This window comes from Typopeltis vanoorti, chromosome 19, assembly GCF_054136105.1.
Source record: "Typopeltis vanoorti isolate ZY-2024b chromosome 19, IOZ_Tvanoo_1.0, whole genome shotgun sequence".
Taxonomy (NCBI): Eukaryota; Metazoa; Arthropoda; class Arachnida; order Uropygi; family Thelyphonidae; genus Typopeltis; species Typopeltis vanoorti.
The window spans coordinates 44,534,307-44,556,645 of record NC_143567.1 but is presented as its reverse complement, the minus strand read 5'-3'; the positions used below and the strand labels follow the sequence as shown (position 1 = coordinate 44,556,645).

The 22,339-nt window shown below is 34.9% G+C and overlaps 1 protein-coding gene across 4 annotated transcripts in view; it reads right to left on the bottom strand.

The window, feature by feature from the left end:
* The window catches only part of obe (activating signal cointegrator 1 complex subunit obelus), a 596,544-nt gene that overhangs the window by 315,367 nt on the left and 258,838 nt on the right, over window positions 1–22,339 (bottom strand). For all 4 annotated transcript variants that reach the window (XM_090409638.1, XM_090409636.1, XM_090409637.1 and 1 more), the window contains one exon: window positions 21,370–21,489. In XM_090409638.1, coding sequence (XP_090265764.1) covers window positions 21,370–21,489 — 120 coding nt within the window. The remainder of the gene's footprint in view (window positions 1–21,369; window positions 21,490–22,339) is intronic.

The window sequence follows — 22,339 nt, the reverse complement described above, 5'->3', positions numbered from 1 at the left end:
AAAAATTTAGTACTTTTTTTTGGGTGGTCACTCTGGGTCGGTGCATGATCTATTGCCTCTAAATCCAGTCTGTTCTGGTCTTAGTTGTTTTTCTATTTCTATTTTGATTCTTTCTAGTATTATCCTTGCTAGTAGTTTATTTATAACACTTAGCAATATTATACCACTCCAATTTTTGCATTCAGATAGATTCCCTTTTTTGGGTAATTTAACCAGTAATCCAGTATTCCATTCCTCAGGCCACTCTTCTTTCTGCCATATCTCATTTAGTAAGGGATATAATATGTGTGCTAAAAGTTTTGGATTTGCTTTTAGTATATCGCCTGGTATGTTATCTGCTCCCGGTGCTTTACCTGTTTTGATCCGAGTTATTGCTTTTGTAATTTGTATTTTTGTCATTTCATTCAAATTTATATCTCATGGTGCATTTTATTCATTTAATTCTAGGCTCTGGTCACCATCAGTCATTTCTTGAAATTTCTCTGAGAAGAATTCCACCCATATATTTATCTATTCTTTTTCATTTAATAATAGTTTTCCTTCTTTATTATATATAGCAGGGATGGCCAGAGTTTTTGCAGCAAGAGCCCTAGTTACCCACCAGAAATTTTAAGAGCCACATCCCAAAGGTCTATGTCAGTCATATACGTACGCATATAAATACAATATCATTTATAAGGAATAAGGAAAAAAAAGTTTTTGAAACATTATATTTATTATTACATATTTTTTTTACATGTATTTACATTTTTTTATTTACTCTTTACTAGTAGAAGGTTTATGGATTTCTAAGTTAGCAACTAATTTTTGATAATTTGGCTTGTAATTAGTAATTGAACTTATTAATTCTTTCAAATGTTGGTTTGTTAATCGAGAACGATACTTGGATTTTACAAATTTCATCGTTGAGCAGTGATTCAACATCATATGTCGATCCAATAATTGATAATAAATTATATGCTGCATTTTGTAAATGGCTGTACTTTATGGTAAGTACACATTTCCAAAATTCATTGATTGAATTTACTGATTTATGTAACATTTTAAGACCTTCGTGTTCTTGCATTTCTATTAACTTCATGCCGTTCCAGGAAGTAAGCTTTTTAAAAGCAGGAAACCATTGTTAATTACATCAATTTCAAATGGATTTAATAGAAATGCGATAGATGGTTTTAATTCTTGTAAGTCTACAAATCGTTCTTCAAAACCGTCCAACAGGTTGTTTAATTTTGCTCGATAGTTACTGATAGCTGTAGAAAGAATATCACATCCTGAAGTCGCTTATTTCAAAAGTGGAAAGTGATTGAATGTCTTTTCACTTATATTTTTTTGAAAAAGTTGTAATTTTTTTTTTAAACTAAAGATGCTCTGACTCAATTCTGAAATATTCTTGTCCTTACCTTGCAGCGACACATCGAAATTTTGTAAATCCATTATATCAGTAAAAAACATTAAGTTCTGGATCCATTCATTGTTTTTTAATTGCAGAAAATGTTGCTTTTTTATATTTAGGAATTCAATAATAGGTTCCAATAAAGTTACAAATTTGTTCAATACATTGTACCTAGATAACCATCTCACTATGCAGTATAACGATAAATCGTTTATTTGTTCATTCAAATGAAGTTCATCAATAAAATTTCGAAACTCACAGTGGTTTTTTGCATTGGCCCGAATGAAATTTATGATTTTTATGAGTGGTGTAAACACATGTTCCAAATTAAAGTGTTTTGCAACAAGATGTTCTCGATGCAAAATACAATGAATTGGAATGAAATCAGGAATGCTTTCATCTTTTTTTAAAAGTCCAATTAATCCTACATTCTTACCCACCATTGCTGCTGCTCCATCAGTAGCCACACTTACTAATTTACTTTTTGGAACATTTTTAAGGGCAACATCAAAAGCTTCCTTAATATTAATGCCACGAGTACTATCTTTTAATGCTATTAAATCCAATAATTCTTCTCGCATCACTCCGTCCTCAAGAATGAAAAGAATAAAAATTGCTAATTGTGGTTGGTCTGTAATGTCAGTTGATTTGTCAAGTGCCAAACTAAATGCTACACAATCTTTTATAACGTTTTCTAATTTTGATGATAAATCCACATGTGTATTTCAAATTCGATGTTCAATTGTATGTTGTGAGGTAGGAATGTCGGTAATTAAATTTAAAAGTTTTTAATTATTAGGGTCCAGTGACTTAATTGTATCAAGAATGTTTTGCTTAATAAATTCCACTTCGGTATAAGGCCATTTTGCACGTGCAATGTTTCATGATATTTTAAAACTAGCCTCCATTACAGTTTTAGATTCTTCAGTAAATTTTGTGATGAAGCTAATTTGGTTATTAACTGAAGATTTCAACGATTTAAGCTTTTTAATTCGTATTTCAGATTTTTCTGGATATTGAGACAAAAACTCGCGATGCAATTTTTCATAATGACGTTTTAAATTCCCTACTTTGAAATTGCTCACTGTTGAACTACAGATGAGGCAAAAAGTTTTACCATTTTTCTCAATAAAAGCATAGTCTTCTTCCCATTCTTCCTTAAAATTTCTATGTTCGTCGATATACTTCCGCTTCTGTTTATTTTCAAGAGTCATGCTGCAAAATATTCTACAATAAAATTTTAAAAATAAAATATTAATATTTAAATCATTTGGAATTTAAATTATTACCTTTTTATTAATATAAGAGGTACGAAATTCAGCAATGTATCTTTTTTAATTTTCTGACAAGGTAATATAAATATAACTACATTGCCGAACAGCTAATGAACAGCAAATTTCATCAAGCCACTCAAAAACATTAACAAATCGAGCAGCAAAATACAGCTTATTAGGGATGGCAAACAAACATCGATGATTTTTAGAGAAAAACATAGCGTTTTTTTCCTTTTTTTGGCTTTGTCTCGAGTTTTTTTAAATTATTATCATCATTCAGAAAAACTTTATTAGGTGATTGCCCCATGTCTGCCTAGAAAATTAAGAAAAATTATAAATATTTTTTATTTGTTAGTTGAGCCGCAATAAAACTTAACAAGAGCTGCAGTTTAGCTACTGTGGATATATAGGAACAATCCATTTGTTTCTTTTTCCACTTAATTTTCTTTGTAATGTCATACAACTTTATAGTATCATTTATATATGCAGCATCCTCTGCCTCTTGTGTTAGATTCTCTATGTATTTTCTTTTATCATTTCTTGCACTTCTTTTTATTTCTTTGTTAATTGCTCTATATCTTTCTGCTTGTTTTTGTTCAACATTTTCGCCAATCTGTAACAGTTTCTCTTTTATTCTATATCTCTCCTCTATTTTTAATTTGGTGTTTTCTGATATCCATTCCTTGTCTGTATTAGTTTGAAATCCCAATATCTTCTCTGATGTACTTATTAGTATGTCTTTAATCTTAGTCCATTTTCCCTCTATGTTATCTCCTTCTATTTTTTTTGAGTTTAACCCATCCTGTAAGTTGTTATAAATTTATTTCTAATCTCTTTGTTTTTGAGTTTTTCAATTTTAAACCTCTTCCTATTGTGCACTGTTTGTTTATTTTTAAATATTTTTACTTACATGGTAGCTGTTAGGAGAAAGTGATCTGAATATGCCTCGGCTCCTCTTTTAACTCTGACATCCAGGAGTGATTTCCTCCAATTCCTTGATATAAGTACATGGTCTATTTGGTTCTTTGTCTTTCTATCTGGTGCTATCCATGTCCACGTGTGTATTTTTTTATGTTGGAAGAGACTCCCTCCTATTACAAGCTGATTGAACATACAAAAGTCTATAAGTAACTCTCCATTTTCATTTATTTCTCCTTCTGCATACTTTCCCATAAGTTTCTTTATTAGTATTATCATTTCCAACCTTAGCATTAAAGTCTCCAATTATAAGTAGCATATCTTTTTTATTTGTTGTTTTTTCTATACTTCTCTGTAACATGTTATAAAAATTATCCTTTTCTTCCTGGATCGCATCATTTGTTGGTGCATATATAGCAGTTACTGTGATGTTCTGCTTGCTGGCTTTAAATCTGGCATTTAGTATTCTTTCGGATATTGGGTTCCACTCTATTAGTGCAACTCCCTTTGTGTGGTCATTCGTATTTTGATTCCCAGAGTAGATTAAGTAGTGACCAGAGTTTAATTTGATTTTTCCAGTTCCTATACATCTCGTTTCGCTTGATCCTATTATTTCTAGTCTGTATTTTTCTAGAACTCTCAAGACTTGGTATGTCTTCCCAGTTTCGAACATGGTTCTAACATTCCAACATACCAGTCTAAGCTTGTCTTTTGGTAAGGTGTCTGTCACTTTCTTCTGCACCTCTGCTTCCCCAGAAGGGCTTTCACAGAGGTGCCTTGTGTTATTGGCAGTCCGTGTTCTATTTTCTTCATCAGGTATCACATTTTGGAAGGTTTCAGTTTGCATAGTCTTCCACTGAGACTGGGTTGCCAGCCCTGTGCTCAACCCTCCCTATTTATCCGGGCTTGGGACCGGTATGTCAAGTTTTCACTAAGCACAGCTGGATTCTTTGTTTAATAGATCTCAAAAATAATCTATTTATAAGCAGCCAAATCTCTTTTGCTAATCACCAGGTTTCCACCTCTATTTATTTAAGAACACAGTTCCTCATCATTTTCTATTTTTTTTTCATTAAAAACATTACATCTTCTTCATCCCATAGTCCACAAAGGACCATAGAGTAGATATTAGGAAATATTCCACACAGTCTTCCACTCAGTCATTGATTGACACTTTGCTTTCAGCTCTTAAAAGCAAGTGAAGTACCCAAGCGTAGTAACTGTCCAATTTTTTATACTGTCCATTCAATTTATTCTAGGTCTATCTCTTTTTTCAAGTTCCTGGAATAAGTCCTTCAAAGACTTGCAATAGTAGACCATTTGGTCTGCCGATATGACCAAGCCACATAGTTTGTTTCTTTCGAACCTTAGTTGTGATGTTATCTCCTGAACATGCACAAGAAATTATTCTTTGTCTTACTTCAGTGTATGGTATCTTTAAGAATTGTCTATAGCACCTCATTTCAAATGCCAGCAACCTCTTTTCATATTCTTTTTAGGAGCGTCCAAGTTTTACTTCTGTATAGAAATACTGAATTAACTAGTATGTCAATAAGGTGTGTAATCAGTTTGCGAGTGTAAGCTTGTAATCTGTCCATATTTGGTTTAGTTTTTGGAGTGCTGTTGTTGCGTTTGCAATTTTTGTTCTAATATTCTATCTTGTTCTTCCATTTTTATTAAAATTATTGCCTAAGTATTTAAACTGAGGGGGGTAAGGGATATTTTTCTTTACAGGGAATTATTCCAGAGTAAAGATATGCACAATACATCTCTATTACAGAGACCTAGCCTCTTCTTTACCAAGACCGCAATGCATGGCGAAGAGTCACATCCTTCCAGAGGTGCCCCAATTTTTACAGAACAGTGCGGATCTAGACTGGAAAGTTGAAAAATATTCCAGAGGAAGGCAATGGCAACCCACCTCTGTACCTTGCCAAGAACATTCCATGAACATGCCAAAAATGAGAAAGTACGATATGGTGCTGGATGGTAAGACCCCCCAGCCTGAAGGCATCCAACATACAACTGGGGAAGAACAGAGGGCTTCCACAAGTAGAACTAGTTTTTATGATGTGACCAGGTCAAACCCGGAAGGAAGCTTGGTCACGGATGTTGCTGGTTGGAAAAGGGAGGCTCCCTGTTTCACAAAAAACCACAAGATTGGAACCTGGAATATTAGAAGTATGAACCAAGGTAAGCTGGAAATAATAAAGATGGAAATAAAGCACAAGAAGCTGGATATATTGGGAATAAGTGAACTTAGATGGACAGGAATGGGCCATTTTCAGTCACGGAACTATATGGTGTATTACTCAAGACATGAGACAAGTCGAAAAAATGGAGTATCTTTCTTACTCAGGAAAAAGATGGCTAGGTATGTATTGGGTTATAATCCAGTGAGTGACAGAATCATTTCTCTCGGAGTGAGTGGACATCCAATGAATATGACCATCATTCAGGTTTATGCACCTACTACAGAAGCATCAGAAGAAGACCCTGAAGAATTTTATGACAAGTTACAAGAAGTGATAGATGCAACACCAAAGCGAGATTTATGGCTACTTATTGGAGATTGGAATGCAAAGTGGGAGAGACTGAGGAACAAGGAATAACAGGTCGTTTTGGTTTAGGTATTCGTAACACTGCAGGGAAGAGACTAGTTGTGTTTTGTGCAGAGAATTCTTTGTTTGTTGCTAACACCTGCTTTAAACAAGACAAAAAAAAAAAGATTGTACACATGGGTATCACCTGATGGACAACACAGAAATCAAATTGACTATATACTTGGACAAAGAAGATGGAGAAGTGCAATTCAGTCTGTCAAGACTTTTCTAGGTGCAGACTGTGGAACAGACCATGAGTTATTAGTGGCTATGATACATGTGAAACTAAGGAAACTGAAAACATCACAAATGTCTATCAGATATGATCTTGGAAACATACCAGCTGAATACAATATTAGCATACAGAACAGATTCAACACACTCAATTGGTGTGAAAGAGAACCAGATGAACTATGGGAAGAGATTAAAGATATAATTAAAACAGAAGCAAAGAAGAATATTCCAACAGTTTGTAAGACGAAGTCCAAATGGCTGTCAGAAGATGCTATCAAAACTGCTCAGTAAAGGAGGAAAATGAAGGCCACAGGAAATTTGCAGGAAGTATGGCATTTGAATGCAGAGTTTCAATGACAAGCCAGAAGAGACAAGGAAAAATACTTTAACCAGGAATGCCAACAAATAGAAGACCAAAACAAGAAAGGAAAAACATGAGATCTTTTCAAAAAGATCAGAGAACTAACAGGGAAGTTTGGTGCCAAGGTGACAATATTGAAAAGCAAATACAAAGGATATCTTACAGAAGCTGCAGACATTAAAGAAAGATGGAAAGAGTATACAGAAGACCTTTACAGAAAGGACTCCAAAATTACTGAGAAATCTGAAGAGCAGAATTATACACAGGTACCAGTGGAGAGTGAAGTGAGGTGGGCACTGCAACAGATATCCAGCAAGAAAGCACCAGGAGGAGATGGAATACCCATTGAGCTGCTCAAAGCCCTGGGAGAAGAAACAGTTAATATTTTAACAGCTCTATGTCAGCTAATTTGGATCACAACTACATGGCCTAGGGAATGGAAAAAATCAGTTTATATACCTTTATTGAAGAAAGGCAATGGAAGAGAGTGCGAAAATTACAGAATTATAGCGTCGATTTCTCATGCAAAGTCTTACTTAAGATCATTCAGAAAAGACTGGAACCATTCATGAAGAGAGAAATGCCAGATGAACAGGCAGGATTTCGAAAAGGCAGAGGAACAAGAGATCAAATCACCAATGTGAGATGGATAATAGAAAGAGCACAGGAATATCACAAGAACCTTTGTTTCCTTGACTATAGCAAGGCTTTTGACTCTGTAGATCATGTCTGTGGAATGTGTTAAGAATAATGGGAGTCCCAGTGCATTTCATTATCCTTCTAAGGAATCTTTATTATGAACAAGCAAGAAGCTACTGTCTGAACAGAACTTGGAGAAACTGAGTATTTCACAATAAGTAAAGGGTACGACAAGGATGTATTTTATCTCCATACCTGTTTAACTTGTACAGCGAATACATTTTAAGAATGACAGGGCTGGAGGAATCTTCAGTTGGAATTAAAATTGGTGGAAAAAATATTAATAATTTGAGGTATGCAGATGATACCACCTTGCTAGCAGAATGCAAAGAAGATTTGAAGGAACTTATTATGAAAGTTAAAGAAGAAAGTGCTAAATATGGTCTTAAACTCAAAAAGACAAAAGTTATGACAGCATGTGAACTTAATGATTTTGAAGTAGATGAGGAGAAAATGGAAGCAGTTAACAATTTTGTGCTCCTAGGATCTCGAATTGATAAAGATGGTTATTGTACTGAAGAAGTTAGAAGATTATTACTCAGAAAAAAAGCAATGACAAATTTAAGCAAGATCTTTAAAGATATTAGCCTCATAACAAAAATCAGAATCGTGAAAGCAATGGTATTCCCTGTGGTATATTGTATGGATGTGAAAGTTGGACCATGAGAAAGAGTGAAAGAAGGAAGATAGATGTATTTGAATTATGGATTTGGAGATGCTTACTAAGAATACCATGGACTGCAAAGCAAACCAATAAATCAGTGATAGACAGAATAAAGCCAGATAGTTCCCTTAAAGCTATGATCATCAAGCAAAAATTGTCATACTTCAGACATATTATGCGAGCAAATGACAGTCTGGAGAAGATGATGATGATGATGCTTGCTAAAGTTGATGGAAGCTGGAGAAGAGGAAGACCAAGAATTAGATGGGTAGATGGAGTTAAAGAAGCAACTGGAATGTGCTTGGAGGTTCTTAAAGACATTGTAAGGGACAGATCGAAATGGGGAGTGTATGTGCGTGAAGTTACCAGGAGTCGGAAACGACTCGATGGATCATAACACACACACATTTAAACTGATAACCTTCTTGTATGGGCGTATCCTCAAGCAGGATTTTTTCAATTTCTGCTACTGCACTTCCTTCTTGGTCAGAATCACAGATATTTCTCTTGTTTTTGATTTTTGCACATTTATGGTTCAAACCATGTCTTTTTTAAGAGTATAAGCAAATTTTGTGGTGATATCCTGAAGATCTGATTGTTTTCTGCTAAAAGATCAGTATCATCATCAAACTTTAAACAGTTTATTCTTCCTCTTACCATCACTCCAATATTACAGTTCTCCAGGATTTCATTTAAACATATTTGAGGAAGCAGTTAACGCTGATGATAATTTGCATCCATGTCTCACTCCGCTGGAAAGGGAGTGTTGTAATTCCCCTTGATTTCAATCATCATTTCAGAAAATTAGTACAGGAATTCAATCAGCTGTACAATTTTGTTATTTATTCCATAATTTTTCAAAGGCACATCATGCCAAATAGAGACAAAGGCTTTCTGTAGATCAATAAAATTATGGCACATTACTTTATGTTCTATGTATTTTTATCCAATGATATGGAGGGAAAATATACAGTCAATTGTACTCCTGCTATTTGTAAGTCCAGAGGGAAGTCTGAAAAACTAAATTCCATTTTTGCTTTAATACGTGAGAGTAAGATGTTCAAAACTATTTTGCACGGGTAACTGATGATGCTAAATGTACTAAAATGATTTAACTTTTTGCTATTTCCTTTTTTTGGAATGAGAATAAGGATAACTGTGGATAACAGTCTTTTGGTGAGATCCCAGTATTCCACATCTGCTGGCAAATTATGTGGAGTGCACTAACAATCTCGTCTCTTCCCCTTCTTTAAGTAGTTCTGTTGGAATAGTGACAATTCCTGCTGTTTTTCCTGATTTTGATCTTAAGATGGCTCTTTGTATAGGATAATTACTGTTCTCTGTTATCCTGTTATCAGTGGGACAATTCCCTCTAAATTTTGTTAGTCCAAGTTATCATCAGACTTGAATAGTTTACTTGAATAATCATACATCTTTTCAATATTCTTCATGATCAGTAATATTTGTTCCATCCATATCTTCAATTATCCAGCTCTTGTGAACAAAAGGCTTTGTTAATGTCTTAATTGTTTGGTATGCTTGCATGGTTATTCTTAGGAATATTATCCTCAATTCTTTGCATTCTTTGGATAACCATTTTTTTTTGCAAAATTTACCTCTTTTTTAATCTGTCTGTTCAGATAATTATGCGGTTCATTGTTCCCAATATGCTGAACTTGTTATAATCTTCTCTGCTGATCACAAAGCTGAGATATTTCTTGGGTCATGCTTCAATGACTCCTTGAAAAGTGTTGGTAAGAGGCATCAGGATTAAGAGAGTCAGCAGGGATTTCAATAAGAGTAGAAACAAGATTTGTTTTAAATAATTCTTTAATGGTATTTGATTTGAGTTATGTAAGGTTAAACTTTTGTTTTTTTATTTTTCTCATGGTTCTAAATCCACATTTCAACATAATTGTGGCTCTGACTAAATTATGGTTACTTCCAATGTCAGCAATAGGAAAGATTTAGTTCTGGCTGAATTTATACAGGTTTTATATTTAGTTTTCATAAGTATATAATCAATCAGGTTCTGAGTTCTTCCATCTGGGGAGATCCAGGTCCATTTTTTGTGACCTTTTATGTGGGAAAAATATGTTAGTTATACTGAGATCATTCTGCAAAGCAACTTCTATCAGTTTCACGTTTTTATCATTTATTTCTCCTAATCAAAAAGGACTGACAAAGGAAAGAAAATTCCTTCCTATATCTATTCTGATTTTTGCATTCCAATCCCCTTGTACTATTAGAAAGTCTTTCTTAGGTGCTTCACAGATCAGGTTATTAATTTAGTCACAAAAGTGATCCACTTCCTGATCATCATGAGGTTGCTGGTGCATATATTGCTGACCTGGTTGGCCAAGTGGTTAGCATACCCACTCTCCAACCAGTAGGCTGCAGGTTCGAATCCTACCATGGATGGTCGTGATTGTCTTTGGGAGAGAGGTGAATTTCATTGCTCGGTGTGAGATCACTGCCCTGCTTCTTGGAGGCCTGAAGTGGCTTGAAAAAGTTCCATGTGTGGTCTCTAGAACAGGGTTTTCAGACTATGTTCAGACAAAAATAAATATAAAATTGATAAAAATGGCAAAAAAAATTCCTTAGCAAACCCACGGTACAAAATGTACTATAGGTTTATAATAACATTTCATGAGTGGGAACCACACATAAAAATAAAAAAAATATATATATACGTGTATAATAGATTTATTTAGTGGTTTACTCTTTAATCTTACTACTGCAGGTCTACTATTTACAGGTTTAAAATCTATGTCAAAGTACTTATTCTTTTGGATAAAGAAAGCAATGCAGGACCATTCATAGCATGCTAATTCTTGTTGCAGAATCTTGAGCTGACCACATTGATATAATCATCTGACATTCCATTCATGTTCTGATCATAAATCTATTTCTCAGTTCAAAATTCATGTTTTTATATATATATATATATATATATATATATATATATATATATATATAAATCCACTGCTGGATGAAGGCCTTTCCAAGATTACTCCAAAACTGTCTGTCCATGACTCTCCTTTCCCATGTCACTCCTGAAAATCTGACGATATCATCAATCCACTGTGATTTAGGGCGACGTCATGGTCGTTTTTTCCTCTCATGAAATCCAATCCAGTACTTCTTTTGTCCATTATTGATCTTGTCTTCAAGCAATATGCCCAGCCCATTGCCACTTCAGATGTTTCACTCTTCCTATGATATCAGAGACTTTGGTTTGATTTCTTATCCAAGTATTCCTTTTGTAGTCCAGTCTGGTCATACTAAGCATACTTCTTTCCATACTAAATTGTGTTGCTCTTAATTTTTGAATTTCCTTTGCATTTAGTGTCTATGTTTCACAGCCATATGTCAATATAGGAAGAATACATTGGTTAAAAACTTTTCTCTTCAGGCATAATGGCAGTTGGCTTTTGAATATTCAATGTAATTTTCCAAATGCTTTCCATCCAAGCATCATGTGTGGATTTAATTTTGTCCATGATATTTTGTTCCATTGATATCTGTTGTCCTAAGTATATGTAATGATCTACTTGTTTAATTTCATCATTATTGATTTTTATTATTTCTGGGTGGACATAACTATTGAACATAACTTGGGTCTTCTTTAGGTTTATCTTTAGGCCAGCTGTTTTGCTAGCAATTTGGAGTTCATGGATACAAGTCTGTATCCATGAACTCCAAATTCTTCATCCAAAGCATAAATGGCTTTAATATCTTCCATTTATCTTCAGACCTTTCCCTTCCCAATCAAGAAGTTTGAATATTTCTTCTAGGCACACTGTGAATAATTTTGGAGATATTGTGTCACCCTGTCTTATACATCTCTGTATTTCCACAGTAGAGATATTTCCATTGAAATGAATTGCTGCTGCGGCATTAGTGTATGCTGATTTGATGGTTCTGACATATGGCTCCTCCATTTGTTGGTTTCGTAATGCTTTAAGTATTGCACAAGTTTTTATTGAATCAAAGGCTTTCTCATAATCAATAAAACAAGACATAATGGTAACTGATATTCATTACACTGTTCAATAATCTGTTGTACAAACAACAAACAATTGAAAACAACCATAGTCTCAAAAATGCCAAACAGCAATTGATGAACAGCAATAAACAGATGATTGCAGTCAAACTACAAGATGGGACCATAACCAGAGATAGATATGCCATAGCAAAAAGAATTGAATTTTACTCAGTATTATATCAGGATGTATTATAGGAATGCCACCACCCGGACTGTTTTCGACCTTTACTAATGTCTCATTACTGGGAGCTAGGTCCCCTCATTAAAGGGAATATTTAAATATCTTAACATTAATTTTGTTTGTGGAAAATATTATTGCTGGTTTAAAACTTAAAACAAGTATCAAAAATATCAAGTATTCTTCATAAAACTCAGCTATCCAGTACTGAAGCATGAAACAACGTATATGGAATATTAAAGTGCTTTTACTTGACAGCTTTCAGTTCCACACATAGAATAGTTTTACATCTAATCTTCACTCAAAATCACAACAGTGATGATATATAAACTTCTCAATTAGAACTTGTGCACAAGAAATCCACAAAATACAGCCATTCATTTCTTATATTTTTCCTTATTTCTTAAATTGAATTATTCCAATGCTCTTTTATATCCTTCCATCCGTGCCCATTTTTTTAGCAGCTCTCTACATATAAAATATATCATCTCTCTCTCTCTCTCTCTCTCTCTCCTCTTTGTGTGCATCAGTTGTTCCTTTTTTCTTAATCACAGTCAAGCATATGCTCTATTCACTCAATTGCAACTGCGTGAAATGACGTCACGACAGCCGAGTATCACAAGCAGCAAAGCAAAGAGAAGTTTTTTCAGTAATGTCAGACCACATATTTGTTTGTGGTGCAATGAAGATTCTTTTCCACTTTATGATTATGTCACTGCAATCAGTATGAAAAACCGTCTATAAGTATTTCAATTCCAATGGCATAGAAAGGTATCTACATCTTGCCAATTCTTCGTGCTGCTAAATGATAAGCTGTTTCCACTGATGAAATAGCTATGAGGCACAGTTAAGCTTAACAGCCTTGCTAGTCATCTACCAAGAGTGAAATTACAAGCACTGCTGCTGTATTCTTTCTCTGCCAGGTTGGCAGGAAAACGACCCAGAGGAAGACCAAGACATAGGTGGATTGATACGGTACAAAGTGCCTTAGACGATAGAAATATAAGATCTGAAAATGTTGGAGTCTTGACAAGTAACAGACTGATTTGGAGGAAAATTGTAGATAGGAAGTTAGTAATGATGTAATTTTTTCATGTAGTACTGTCATATCCTGTACATCCCTTGATGGTACATGGCAGGAATTTGATGATGATGATGATATAATTTTATTAACATAACAATATTTTTTATACATCTTTGATTTCATTTCAGTTTCCTAAACCAGCAATAATATTTTTGAAAAATCTCTTCCATGTCAACCTGATAACAACCCTTGACTAGATTATATGTCTCAATCACCCCTCCCTTTCCTATTCACGAGGCTTTGCAACTTACATTCTCTCAATCTGTCTTCGTATTCCATCCCAAAGACCACTGACCACCTTTGTATCTTCTCTGAACCCCTTCCAACATATCCTCGTCACCATGAAAACCTGGCAACCAAATCTGTGAATAATAATGCATATGAGGCCTGATGAAGGCCTTATACAGTGGCATCATAACCTCTCTATTTCTCCATGTCAGGGTACTCTGCTTCATTGCCATTATATGATGTGACGTCTTCACAACTTGTGCAATGTGGTCCCTGAATTTCAGGTCCTTGTCCACCATCACTCCTAGATCTCTCATCTCCTCTACCTCCTTTAAACTTTCCCCACCAAGTGTATACTTCGTATCCCACTGTTGCTTACCAAATCTCAAAACCTTACACTTTGCAACACTGAACTGACAGTTCTGCTTACCTGCAATTCATGTAATGTAATCAAGTCCCCTCTTGTAATGCCACAACATCCGCTTGACTCTGCACTGCTCTTCCCAGTTTTGCATCATCTGCAAATAGCTGCATATCACTAGTTAAACCCATCCCAATATCATTAACATACAAAAACTGAACAACTGGAAAGACTTTTAATGGGATTTTTTTAAATTGAACAACTGTTATGATGTCATGTTCATTCAACCATGTTTCACTTATTCCAATGATTTTGGCGTGAATAAACTCAATCAGTGAAACCATTTCATCTCCCTTATTTCTGATACTTCTGGTGATTGTAAACAAACAATATGAGTTGTAATATTCTTGTGTGATTGTGAGCAAGAAAATTTGTTGCTGTTTTCCTTAATGAACTTAAAGATTGATGAGAAACTTGTTTCTGATTTTTCAGAGTAATATTTGCCAAATTTTTCTGTGAATGTCTATTTGTGTCTCTGACTAAGTTATGTTAACTTCTGCCTTTCCAGATATCTTGTATCTGATGCCAGAGGACCCAGTATTTTAAGGTTATGAATGTATGTGAGTGAGTAAAAGGATCACTACTGTTTTAATACAAACCTATTTCATATGTTGTGTTTATATAGATACATATAAATACTTTGTTAATAAAACATAAAAAGATAACTTAATTTTCATATATGTGGCTTAGTGAAACAACAAATACAAATGCCTAGGAAAAGAACTTGTGCAACATAAGAGAAATAAATATATACATATAAAAAAGAATCTCTCTAAAATAAAATAAAAAAATTAACATATGATTGTATAGTTCATAGATATTATCTACCACTTTTCTCACATAGCTGATCTCATTAGTTAATTTTTTTTTCAAGTAATTACTCCAGATATCTAAATATCCATTTTCAGTGTCATATTTATTGCATTCTAATTCCTTTCACAGTATTCTTTCCTAAAATTTCTAAGCATTTTCATTAGCCTGTGGAAAATTGGCTAGGCCTTTCACACATTTGTATAACTTGAGTCTCAGCTCAGGAATGATACCACAGAAATGGAAGGAATGTATGATAGTTCCATTGCAAGAGTGGTGCAAAAACTGATGTGTCTAACTACCGACCTATTAGTATCTCTGGTATGGTAGTGAAGATTTTAGAGAAGTTGGTAAGAACTCGCATAGAGAAATGGATAGACAAGCATTCTATACTCTGCAGGGAACAGCATGGGTTTACTAAAGGAAGGTCATTTCAGCAATTTGCTCATATTTTATAACAATGTTATGGCCGAGTTGGATAAAGGGAATGGATACACTATGATAATGTTGGATTTTTCTAAGGCATTTGATAGGCTGTTGTGTAAACTGGAGAATATGGGATTGGAACATAATCTATTGACTTGGATCGGGGGATGGTTGACAGACATATCAAAAAGTAGTATACAGTGGGTGTGAATCTGCCAGATTTAAGGTAACCAGTGGTGTACCTCAGGGTTCAGTCCTTGGGCCATTATTGTTCAATCTATACATTAATGACATCAAGCAGAGTCTATCATCAGATTTGCAATTGTTTTCTGATGATGCGAAGATAGGCAGGGCAATCAGGGATGCTACTGATATTCAGTAATTACAAAATGATTTGAATAGACTGGAAATCTGGGAAAATGAAAACGGCTATCAGTTTAATGTTAGTAAATGTAAAGTTATGCACTTTGGCATGATTAGAGTTCCAGCGGCATATTATATTAGCGGGGTTATGCTACAAGAAACTGAAGAGGCAAGGGATCTTGGTGTATTGGTGGATAAGAATTTAAAGTTCAAAGGTCACATAGCAAAAGTTGCAAATACAACTCAGGGGATAATTGCTATGTTGAAGCGAACCTTGACATTTAAGGATAAGGAAGTAATTTTGCCTCTTTATAAGGCTTTGATAAGACCACACTTGGATTACTGTGCTCAGATTTGGTCTCCCTGGTTCCAAGGGGATAAAGAAGCTGTGGAAAGGGTGCAAAGAGTTACAAAGATTATATCTGGATTATGGGATTTAGATTATGAGGACAGATTGCGAGTATGTGAATTACAGACTCTGGTTAACAGGAGAAAGAGGGGTGATATGATAGAGGTCTATAAACTTTTGAATGGGTGCTATAGCATTTCAACTGATGAAATTTTTCGTTATATGGAAGGTGGGGAGAGAACACGGGGGCATCCATGGAAGTTAAATTTATTTGCAGTCAAGAAAGGGGTAAAAGCTAGGTTTTTCTCCCAGAGAGCAGTGAGTGAGTGAGTGCGTGGAATAATTTGCCCTTACAGGCAGTGAGTGCATCTAGTGTGAATGAATTCAAGGGTAGGTATGATAGCTGGGTTGGGTAATTTACAGCCTCCCTCGATGAATCCTTGACTCCCTGGAGGTCTCAGATAATAATAATAATAAAAATGGGCCAGAAGTCTTTCTGTGACTTTTTATTCAGTTACTTTTCCTTCTAAATAAGCTCTCATACATTCCATGAAGAGGATTACAACGCATTCTAACATAGAAATAAGTGTAACTTAGACATTTTACTGCCTCTTCAATATTCTATATCCCATAAAGGCATATTCTGATTTGATTACCAGAAACATTCAATAAGATTTCTTCCTTTCCAAGATTGCCTCTTTAACTTCTTTTGTCTAGCACAGTGTTTCTCAAACATTAGATTTCTGCGTGCCCCTTCTTAGATTTTCATTATTACCAAGTATCCCCTTATCAAAATAATAATAATAATAATAATAATAATAATAATAAATAAATAAAGTATATTTCATTGTAAATGTCTATTTTATTTAAATATATACTTTCATGTAAACAAAAAATATGATTTATTTTTAATAGAACAAAATTTGGAATAGGTTCTTCTTCATTTCCTGTCCATGAAAATCCACATTTCGAGTAATTCATATCATACTTATGAAGATTTTTCATCTTCTTTCTAGTTGATTCTCTAGAGATGTCAGATGACACACCCTTATCAATTTCATTTGATCCAGATACAATCTCAACGTTTTCTTGTTGCTTACAGCTACTTGTATTTGCTATTGTTGGATTGTGATAGAGTGGAATTTTAGGAACTCCTATCTTATCACAATCTAACATGTGTTTCTCCTAACAGAAAAGGGAGATAAATACAGGTGATTGCCTCTGAGTATAAAATAATTGCTAGGTATATACAGGGTGTTCGGGATAAATTTGACAGTTTCGTAAGGAAAAAGAAAATCTTCTTTGTATCTATTAAATTTAATGAATTGACAAAAAAACATTACAGGCAGAGTTAATTACAATACTATCAACAAGATTTACTCAAAATAACCACCATTAGCATCGATCACAGCTTCAATTCTGCTTCGGAACCTCGAACAAGCTGATGCTACAGTCTCCCTGGGAAGGGCCGCAAAAACTGTTTTAATTTTATCCATTAACTGGGCTTTTGTATTACTGGAAGTGCGATTGGTGTCTTTTTCAACTGCGCCCCATACAAAATAATCCATGGGGTTAAGGTCTGGGGAGTTTGGAGGCCAAACATTTGGACTGGTGAAGTCGTAGAAATTTTCAGACAACCATTTTTGACTTTTCCCAGAGGTGTGGCAAGGGGCCGAATCCTGCTGCCATACATACGGCCTACCATTGGCTACCCTTGTTATCCAGGGCTTGACTACAGTTAGCAACTCCACGAACAAAGCCCGAATTCCAATGCAGGGTTCTTCAACACCTGTTCCTGCAGATTTGCGAGGAATTCTGCTGTACGAACGCAATCAGATCGTCTGCTAGGGATCTTTCTTCTTGCTACATCCTCGTAGTCACCATTGCAAGTCTCTAGTTCATGCCTGATTGTTTTTACTGTATTCAGGGAGCATTGGGCAGCAGTCGTAATATCCTTATTTTGATGGCGGGCACGAATCATCATGATACAAGTTATTCTCTTCCATGATTCAGGTGGGTTCCAGCTATCCATCCTTTCTGACATCTTGTATATGAATGAAGAAGGGTCCAAACTTTTAAATGAAGAGAAGTGTGTGTTAATACATGTAACTTACGGAAAAATATAATTAATTATAAATATGTCAAATTTATCCCGAACACCCTGTATATATATATAAAGCATGTTTTGTTATGAAAGATTAAATGTGTATTTTGTACCATTCATAATTGAGTAAAAATTAATAATGAAAGTGTAAAACGTTAGCAGAGTCTTATAAAATAACATGTACAAACTGATTTAGAATGTTAGCACAAATTCAACAGATGGGAGGAGGTGAAGTCCAAAGGTCATGGAGTAGTGACGCGAGGGTGCGGCTCGCCCCAAGCAAACAGCGTGACGTCAGCGCACGTACGATAACGGAGAAGGCCGGACGCCATGACGTAAGACCACGTGAGTGTTAGCTGAACATCGCAAAATGCGTGAAATGCCGAGAAAAAAAGAGGGAAATATAAGGGTCATGCACCCCAGAAAAAAGGCTTTTTTTGTTCCTGGATCTCCTGGTGTTCGTCTCTCGTGGTGGTGAAGGGTGGCAATGCCTCCATACCGGAGGATTCCGATTAAGGCAGTAGCGGGACTCAGCGGTTGTATCTACATGGAAGAAGTAAGCCTGGCAGTCCATAGAAGGCCAGATTCCTGTAGACCATTGATGCAATGTAGAACTAAAGGGGAAGATAAGTAGACTTTATTTGTGTTTCACTGAATATGAGTGAGAGATGTGTGCCACGTTGATAAGTTAAGAAAAGGGAACATTAATGATATAGAATAAGATTGGGTTGCTATTGTTTAGAGAGGGTTGCATTCAATCTTACTGCCTATCACTGTGATAAAGTTCGTTAATATGTTGTAAGAAGCTACGAATATGTTTAGAGTAAAAAATTGATAAATTATAAAGAGATTGTAAAAGATATGAATGTTATCTTGAGTGGTCTGACAGAACCACTGAGTTTAGAAAGATCGTGATAATAATACATGACTAAAGCATTTGAGAGTATTAATATGATTCTTACTTTAGAAAGCTACTGCATAATCTGTTATAAGTATATTGTAGTGTTGTAATATTTTAACTCTGTCCTGGCTGTCAGGAACTCCCTTAAGATGGGAATTAAGCTAATAATATTGAGTGTACCTACTTTTGATATATAATAAACCTTGCTTTTGTTTCTAACAGAGACTTTCTGTGATTTCTGGAATACGATGCACCTCTTATAAAATATTACGAACCTATGCGGGAGACTAGAGAAAAGTAAAGTTTGGCCACGTCTGAAAAATTGCTAGGTATCATTTAAGTACTGTCCTGAGATTACCTCTTGATTGTTAATATTAATAATCTAATAGCGCTAAGTGGCACAGCTAAAATATAAATTTTCTTGGCGTTTTACGAGAGGTAAATCTCAGACACTCTGATACTTTGGTGTTGCCTCAATCTCGAGGAAATTCCATTGTCCCTCAGAGGTACCACGTGATACCCGATTGAGAGTATAATGGAGATCTGACACAAAGACAAAGGAATAATTATAACAGTAGAAAGTCGACGCAACACTATATTGCTCTTTTTTGTGTGTTTTATAAATCCAATGATCCATACTTAAGAATTTGAAAGCTAAAACGATTACCATATTTACTCGAATATAACTCGCACTTTTTTTCCCAAAATTAAAGCTAAAAAATCGTGGTGAGAGATATATGTGGGGATTTTCGGAAACTAAAATTTTCGGAAAAAACTGAAAATGGTGTGACTTACCACAAAGCTCCTATTCGCTACTGCTACTTTTGGCATTGAGAACAGATTCCTTGTGTGCATCGTCAAAGTCATCTACCCAAATAGTTCCATCTTCTTTCCCATTATTTGAAGCAAAAATTACCAGTAATTTACAAGACTTGAGATACATAATGAACAATCCTTCAAAAATGACTAATGATAAGTAAAAGCAGAACATGAAACAGACAGCAATGGTAGGCCAGTAGAGATAGAGCAGCTATGAAGAAGTGCATATGATTGGTGCGGTATTAACAAAAGATCATGCGAATCAACGACAAAGGCAAGCGAAATGCTATTCTCTTCAACCGAATTCCATAATATCTGAAACACATTCACCATATATTTCTTAGTTTTAACATGTTCACGACAGGGTAGTCAAGCAAAACCATATGTTGCACTGGCAACATATGGTGTTGCTTGAGTCTATACAGCAGTTTCTGTTGGAGGGGAGATGCGATTCATTAGTTACTGCCGTTTTTATCCCAGTTGTCTCTAATTGCACTATTTGTTGAGAAATATATTACACAGACTGCAAAAATCTCTGTACTTTATTCAGTGATACAATAAAACTACTGTATACTTGTTTTTCTTGCGTCTTCAATATAGTGGCGCAGTTGGGGAGGGCGTGCTGTTTACTGCAGGGAGCAAATTACTATCGCCAGGATGTGAACATCGTGGCGATAGTAACTCGCAATTTGAGTAGGAGAATTCATACATAATATATAATTTATTGAGAAATATATACGTTTAAAATAATTCTTTTTTTCTTACTAATGATTCCATGCGTTAATGATGCATAGCCAAAAATTGTCATGTACCCCCCAGGGGGTATGCAAACTACACTTTAAGAAACAATGGTCTAACATGATATTCTGATTTTTCTATCCTGAAGATAACTCTGCCATATACTTTCCTGGCTACACAAATGAACGTTTTCTTTAAATCTTGCCACTGGGTCTCAAAAGATTGGTTCTTGTTTTAAAAGCCTTCACTTATTTTTTTATTGAATATTTCTGTCTACAGTTTACCTTTGAAATTCTCACTTCACCATTACTTAAGTTTACTCGTACCATTTCTCTGCTTTCCTCTAATCATGTACGAACACAAACAGCTGTTGATCAATATCCATATGCAATTCAGATCCAACCATATTGTGCCAACCTATCATCAATCTGTATGAGTCTTTCCCATATTTTTTTTCTCCAGTGTAATAACCCTATCTTTTATAGAAGCAAATGAACAAATTCCTTTTTTTTTTCTCTGTCATTATCAAATTTCTGATATGCATTTTTGGAGGGGTACGGGATATTACAATAATGTAAGGATACACTAAAAAGATATCTAAATTTCATAAGTATTAAGTTTGTGAGAATTTTTTTCAATCTATGAACATCTCTAGAATCCTTGACAAAAATGCTAAGGATTGCTGACAAACAGAAATATGATCAAAAAGCATTCCATATAATTTCTAATATTAGATAAATTATTTTCTACTTGCCTGCAAAGTCTGATACTTGATTCCATAACAAAGTGGATTACAACGCATTCTAACGTAGAAATAAGTGTAACTTAACCATTCTACTGCCTCTTCAATATTTGTTACTGTACCTAAGGAAATCTAAAAAAAAAATATATATATATATATATATATATATATAATTATTATTATTACTATGTAATAATATAAATTTAATGAAATTCTCTCTCTCTCTCTCACACACACACACACACACACACACACACATGCACACAGAGTAATTCCACATTCCTGTCAACTGATGCCTTTAGTAGCATTTGTTAGTAGGATGTTTGTCTGTTCCTGTTTGCATCAATTAAAATAGTTTAAGTTCCTTTAAATAGAGTGCACTGATTATTCTACTTACCAAGTCAAACAGAACATGCAGATCATTTAAATTAGTCAAGTGGTTTGTGAAAAATGGATAATTAAAAATCTCCAAGATGAATATAGTAGTCAGTAGAACCTACAGTACAAAGATTCTTCTTCTTCTATTCAGCCATTTTCTGTCCACTGCTGGACGAAGGCCTCCTCCAGTTTTTTCCACCATCTCTGTTTTTGGCAATGGTTGACCATTTTCCCCAACAAAATTTGACAATTCATCACTTCACTTTCTTTTAGGACGTCCTCGGCCTTGTTTCCCTTCTTCTGGAATCCAGTTTGTTAGTATGGTGGTCCATCACTTATCTTCTCTTCAAATCTCAAATATTCAGCCACTTTCTGTCCACTGCTGGATGAAGGCCTCCTCCATGGGAAAGAAAATGGCTGTGGTTGACCAATTTTCCCAAACAAAATTTGATAATTCATCATGCCACCTTCTTATAGGATGTCCTCGACCTCGTTTTCCCTTCTTTCGGAATCCAGTTTGTTAGTATGGTGGTCCATCACTCATCTTCTCTTCTAGATAGATGTCTGGCCCATTTCCATTTTAGTCGCTTATGGTGAAGAATGA